The sequence below is a fragment of the Solanum verrucosum genome, unplaced genomic scaffold (genome assembly GCF_900185275.1).
Source record: "Solanum verrucosum unplaced genomic scaffold, falcon-dt-bn FXZP01000233.1, whole genome shotgun sequence".
Taxonomy (NCBI): Eukaryota; Viridiplantae; Streptophyta; class Magnoliopsida; order Solanales; family Solanaceae; genus Solanum; species Solanum verrucosum.
Genome location: NW_026019986.1, coordinates 440,451 through 447,542, shown reverse-complemented (window position 1 = coordinate 447,542; position 7,092 = coordinate 440,451). Strand labels below are relative to the sequence as shown.

Below are 7,092 nucleotides of genomic sequence, written 5' to 3'. Positions count from 1 at the left end.
ATTGTTCTAAAGTATATGATATAATCTGTCAAGACATACTTCGAATATTTTTAAATGAAGTTATAAATTTGACTATTCAAAATTCACACCTATTTTCATATCCATGCAAGAGAACTACAATTTTGATACCAACTTTGTCACGATCCAGACTATTGTGATTGGCACCCACACTAACCCTCCAGTGGCAGAACCATTACTATAACCCGACTAAGCAATTTTCAAGAGACTAAAACACGTAAAGATACAAAAGGAAGTATAAATGACTAAATAAATACTGAGTTTCCATAAACTCCGAAGGTCTAACAACAACTATTGCGGAAATTCAACCCCTAGAACTTAAAGTCATTGTACCAAAACTCTACCAATCAACAAGTCTAAGTAAAATGGGTGCAACATTGAAACTAAGCGTAAGAAAAAAGTCTGAATGAAGAAATAGCACGAGTCCGAAAAGATTGGACTAAACTAGGAGGGATCCATGACAGCCTCAAAGAACTAGCTCACTCTTGAATCCGGTCTCGGCCAGTGATCTCCTAACTGAGGTTTGTCCGGAGCCGCCTAAAGATGCCTTGTACTCAACAAAGAAAGAGCAAGTGCAATATCAGTACATAAACCACAATGTATGATAGGATCACACTGCTACTCCAGTAGGCACAATATACACAAGCAATTACAACACAGTAAATACATATATAGAATGCACAATTCAGTTATCATTTAAGGTACAACATACAGTTTCCCAATATCAATGCCAATTAGATAGGAACATAATAATCACAAGTGGTCCTCTCATGGAACTCACACTCAAATGTTAGTGTGTCAGAACGTGAAACCCGATCCAATATACATGTGTCGGAACGTGACACTTGGTCTAATATATGTGTCAGAACGTGACACCCGATCCAATATATGTGTCGAAACGTGACACCTGATCCAGTCAGCACAACCACAGTCACAATCACACCCATAATGAACAGTACTCATAGTCATACAATCAAGTAATAGGTTCATAGCATGTAATTGTTCGCACATAATCATTTCATTTAATTCGATTCACATTTCCCTATTCACATGCATCCATGCATACAATGAAGCAATTAACCAGCATATATCATGCAAACAGGAAATCGAACCATCACCTACCTCGAAAACAAGCTTGAATACCCCTAAGACAATTGAGCCTTCCCTTTCCGAAGTCTTTCAGCTTGTTCTTGGTCAATAAATAAGTAATTCACACAAGGATCAATAAACAAGGTTTAATTTACCCTGATAATAACACAATTATTAACCCAAGACCAAACCCATGATCCTAATGTTCAACTAGGGCTTTTCCCTACCATTAACTTCATGCCAAAACCCTTCCCCAATGATAATTACCCAAGATTCTAGGTTCTAGAAATCGAAATATGGATTAGGGGAGTAATTTCCTTACCTTTAGCACTAGAAGTCATGGAAATCTGTCAAGAAATTGCTTTGGGTCGTCCTTTAGCTCTCAAGAACGAAGTTTTGCAGAAAATAACAATTTTAGGGTTTTTCCCGACTTATTTCGCGATTGGCCAGCCACGACGGACCCCATCCCGCCACAGCGGTCCCGTCTTAGCGGGATTTATCCTACCCCGATGACTTGCACGGAGACAAAAGCTGGGAATTTGAGTTCCAAGCTCTGGTTTCACAACACACTAACAAATCAGGACATTCTAAAACTACCCTTTCACGCCAAGATCAGTTTCAGGAGTTCTACTCGCCTAAATTCGATTCTGTAAAGTCATACGGGCTCGTTAACATCTTGGTTATTCACTCATGTGATCATATTCACAATTAAACCCCACATTCATTACCATATTTTCCTAGACCTCACCTCACTCAGATTTTGTCTGAGTCTGGCCTAGGCTAGAATTTTCCAAGGTACTATTTAGAAGTTTTCTGGCTCAAATTCTTTCCCCATTGTCTTTTCTATAACGACGAAAATTGGTCGTTACAATAGGTACAAATTTACCCATCACTCGTCCCCGAGTGATCAACTAGGAGAAATGGCTAAGGCAAGAGTAGAGTAGTACCTGAATCGTTGAACAACTAGGATACTTGTCCCGCATGTACTTATCGGTTTCCCACGTAGCTTTCTCAACCGAACGATGCTTCCTTTGAACTTTCACAGACTTTATCTCTTTGGTCCTCAGGTTCCAGACATCGCAATCAAGAATTACAACTGATTCCTCCTCAAACTGAAGGTCCTTGACTAACAAAGCTGAGTCCCACTTTATGATGTAATCTCCATCTATATGATACTTCTTTAAGATGGACACATGTAACACTGGATGTACTCCAGATAGGCTAGGCGGTAAATCCAACCTATAAGCCACTGTCCCTACATAGTCAAGAATTTCAAATGGCCCGATGTATCGAGGACTAAGCTTGCCTTTCATGCCGAATCTCATCACCCCTTTCATGGGTGACACTTTTAGAAGAACTTGCTCACCAGTTTGAAATTGCATGTCCCTTACCTTACGGTCTGCATACTTTTTATGTCGACTCTGGGTTGCTATAAGCTTACCTTGGATGTTTCGTACCTTATTCTGAGCATCCTTCAACAAATCAACTCCCAAAGGTTTCACATCTCCAGCCTCAAACCACCATATGGGTGATCTACATCCCCTCTCATAAAGTGCCTTGAACGGCGCCATGTCAATGCTGGATTGGTAATTGTTATTATAGGAGAACTCACACAAAGGTAGGAACTTATCCCAATGTCCTCTAACACTTAAATAGTCTACTCTGACTGGAATGAAGTGGGCTGACTTAGTAAGTTTTTCGACCACCACCCAAACGGAGTCAAACTTTCCCAAGGTCTTGGGAAGACCAATCACGAAATTCATAGTTATTATTTCCCACTTCCATTCCGGAATTGGCATTCGTTAAAGCAAACCTGCCGGCCTTTGGTGCTCATACTTTACCTATAGCAGTTTTGGCACTTAGCCACAAACTAAGTTATGTCTTTCTTCATGTCAGACCACTAATAAAGTCTTTTCAAATCTCGGTACATTTTGGTCACACCCGGATGAATGGAATACTGCGAACCATAATTGACTAACGCCGGACCAACACTAGTCAACTTGCCGGCAACAACCGTGGCCATTTTGAAAAAAATTATGAGGACATTCTAGGGTTATTGAAGCTATTTTGATTCACTGTAAAGGTTTCTCTTAAGCAAATCAATGAAAATTGTTTAGATGCGTTTTTGAATCTCAAACTCCTTATTTTATAATAGATCAAAACATTATAAATTATGTCTATCCTCTAGAAAAAATCTCGAGTTTGAAATGGTCGAGAAAAAAACAATATTTGTTCAATATCATTAACTTATTAAAAAATTGTTAATTATGACGTCACAATATACATCAAAAGTTATGACGCTATGATACTGTTTTTCTTATAAAAATAAATAAATAAATATAACGAGCATGTGTAATAAAAGTCCATTGAAAAATAGGCTGGTCGCTATTTCTGGAAGGTCCATGTAATTGAGGATTTTAATAAATAGAACGTGAGTTGAGTGCCCAACTCCTCATACAATCTTCCCCAAAACTATGATGTGAACTGCGTACCACGGTCCGAGATGATGAAAAGAGGCCCCCCATGCAGCCTCACTATCTCCTTCACATAAACCTTAGTCCATTACTGAACATTATAGTCTACTCTGACTGGAATGAAGTGGGTTGACTTAGTAAGTCTTTCGACCACCACCCAAATGGAGTCAAACTTTTCCAAGGTCTTGGGAAGACCAATCACGAAATACATAGTTATTATTTCCCACTTTCATTCCGGAATTGGCATTCGTTGAAGCAAACATGTCGGCCTTTGGTGCTCATACTTTATCTGCTGACAGTTTTGACACTTAGCCACAAACTAAGCTATGTCTTTCTTCATGCCAGACCACCAATAAAGTCTTTTTAAGTCTCGATACATTTTGGTCACACCCGGATGAATGGAATACTGCGAATCATAACTGACTAACGCCGGACCAGCACTAGTCAACTGGCTGGCGGCAGCCGTGGCCATTTTGAAAAATTCAATCAGGAAATTCTAGGGTTATTGAAGCTATTTTGATTCACTGTAAATGTTTCTCTTAAGCAAATCAATGAAAATTGTTTAGATGTGTTTTTGAATCTCAAACTCCTTATTTTATAATAGATCAAAACATTATAAATTATATCTATCCTCTAGAAAAAATCTTGAGTTTGAAGTGGTCGAGAGAAAAAAATATTTGTTCAATATCATTAACTTATTAAAAATTTGTTAATTATGAGGTCACAATATACATCAAAAGTTATGATGCTATGATACTGTGAATATATATATATATATATATATATATATATAAAGAGCATGCGTAAAAACAAGTCCATTGAAAAATAGGCTGGTTACTATTCCTGGAAGGTCCATGTAATTGAGGATTTTAATAAATAAAAAAGATTTCTTAAATATATAAGTTAACCCCACATAAAATACGTCACTTTCTTTAATTATACATATCAACTTCAATTGAAATATGTGTGTGGTTTTATAATTTTTTTTATGTTAATGCGTATAATTAAGAAGACATATTTTAAGTGGTTAATTCATTAATTTAATGGGTACATTTGAGAACACACATAAAAACTTTTCTAAAAGAATTGAGCTAAAAGTGTAATAAAAATACTTTATCACATATTTAATTACTTAATTAAAATTTATCATAATTAAAATATCTAAATAAAGTTTATGATAAGCCTAAAATAGACATAATTGAACATAGTTTTGGAAGTTTCATATCGCAATTCTAAACATAAGAAAAATAACTTCATCATCTCTCTCAGACAGCTAATTCTACAAAAATAAAAATTAATATATATATATATATATATAAGATTTCAAATTCAAAATTCACCTAAAAGATATAGGATTTAAATTTCACGATTGTGATTTTAATTTTTTAAAAATAAATATTTGATTTATAAATTTATATTTTATAAAATGAAATCTATATTTTGAAACTTTACAGGAAAAAAAAGAGTCATGTGAAGAGACTGACTGTACCGTTCAGGAGATTGTAATATTAGAGAATAACTAGTTATTACTATTGTAGATTCATATTGAAGTACTAATGAATCTTTTTAAGATTATGTGTATTTGAAAGTTTGTAATAATGTGTAATTACAAGTACTTATATATAAAAACGTTGTAGAGATATATATATATGATTTTAATATAATATTCTCACATATGATACGAATAATCTATTCACACACTGAAACAAAAATTCTAAATCAAATTTAATTTTTTATAAAGAAATTACGAGCTTGAAATTGAATTTATTAGTCAAGTCATGAATTATCAAAAGTCCTCTTAATTTGTATAAATTTTCTTTGTCCACAACCTATATATTCTAGACAATGTAAATACGTGTATAGCTAACTCTAGCCGTTTTATTATATTGTAGGTTAGGGTTTAGGAGGAGGACACGTTAACGGGCTAACAAGTTAATTAGCACCTCTTAAGCATATAAAATCGATAAATAAAGACTTTTTTTCATATTAGGTTGTTTGTCTGTTTTATTTAAGGAAACAATTACAATAATATACTACTTAAGACTTTAATTAACAATATATGCACATACTTTTATTTAATTATAAACATAGTTTATAAATTACATGCATAGCAGAATAATTAATTTTTTATGTTAATTTAATTATATAAATTCGATTTTTTTCTCTCCTATTTTTGGGATTATATGCCTTATTTATCTCCAAATTACACTTTTGTTTGCACACGTTACTGTCTTTTGAATGATATTATTTTGTTTTCTTCCTTTTTAATTCAATGAATGAAAAGTAAAACCTTTTTACTTTTCCAACAATTTATTCTTTCTAAATATTCATTATTCCTTATGTAGTTTTATTTGGAGAGAAATTGTAACCATTGTTGTCTTTCTATATTCCGTTCATATTCATCATTTTCACCATTCTTTTCTTTCTCACCAGTTTAATGCTTTCACCATTTTTATTTTTTATCTTAAGGTCAGTCATCCCTCAATATTATATAATACAAACAATTCAGCCATTATATACCATCAATAAATTTGAACAGTTATATCATATTTTCACCAAAAAAATCATAATGTAGTAAATCAACATGCAATCGATCACCAATGTTACAACAGTAATTACACCACTATTATAAATTGATCCTTATTATGAATTAGCTAATTAACCAAATATGAATTAAATTGTGATTAACATTCATTAAAAAAATCTGAATTTCAACAAAAACCTAAAAAATTCAAATGTATACTTTCCAAATCAAAACCAAAAAAAAACACCAATGCAAATTCTGAGGCGCAAATTTAGGGCAAGTCTTTTTGTTATGCCCTGGTGTACCACATTTACTACAAGTGACTTTACACCTTTTGAATTTCCCTTCGTTGAATTCCTTCTTACGATCATTATTTGGTGGTCTGCCTTGTTGTTTTCTTGCAATTGATGGTAACACTATTTTTTTCATAATATGTGATTGAATATACCAAGTGCTTTCGCAAGGCATTGGATCAATTGAGATTTCATAAGTATTTGAAAAGTCTTAGAACTATGATAAGCTGACCAATAATATTCACAGTGTTTGTTTCTGTATCTGATAGCAGCAACTGTATGACTACAAAAAATCTCATATTGTAATCCACGTACTTACATGTGTTAGATTACAATTTATTGTTAATCAATCTCCAAAATAATTTTGGACAACCCAAAATACACTATAAAATACACCAATAGATGAACCAAAAAAATACCATAAAAATTGATGTTTATATAGACCTAAATATATCAATTACACCTAAAAATACACTATCTAAATTCCTAGCAAAAAGGCTATCAATTGTGGTAGCTTGCTGTCCATTAAGAATAGAAGTGCTGCAACTCGAGCCCTTTTTCTCTGAATCAATGTAGAAGCCTCAAATACACCAATAGATGAATCAAAAAAATACCATGTTATATGGTGATTTATATGACCTTAAATATATCAATTACACCAGAAAATACACTATATACACAAATAGATGAACCA

At 33.4% G+C, this 7,092-nt stretch overlaps 1 protein-coding gene across 1 annotated transcript; it reads right to left on the bottom strand.

Annotated features, from left to right (window-relative positions):
• Window positions 1-1,603: 1,603 nt before the first annotated feature.
• LOC125818451 (uncharacterized) lies at window positions 1,604-2,489 on the bottom strand. Its single transcript, XM_049497944.1, has 2 exons — window positions 2,055-2,489; window positions 1,604-1,660 (listed from the first exon to the last, which is right to left on the bottom strand). The coding sequence occupies exons 1-2, from the start codon at window positions 2,487-2,489 to the stop codon at window positions 1,604-1,606; spliced, it is 492 nt and encodes a 163-aa protein (XP_049353901.1).
• Window positions 2,490-7,092: the final 4,603 nt, after the last annotated feature.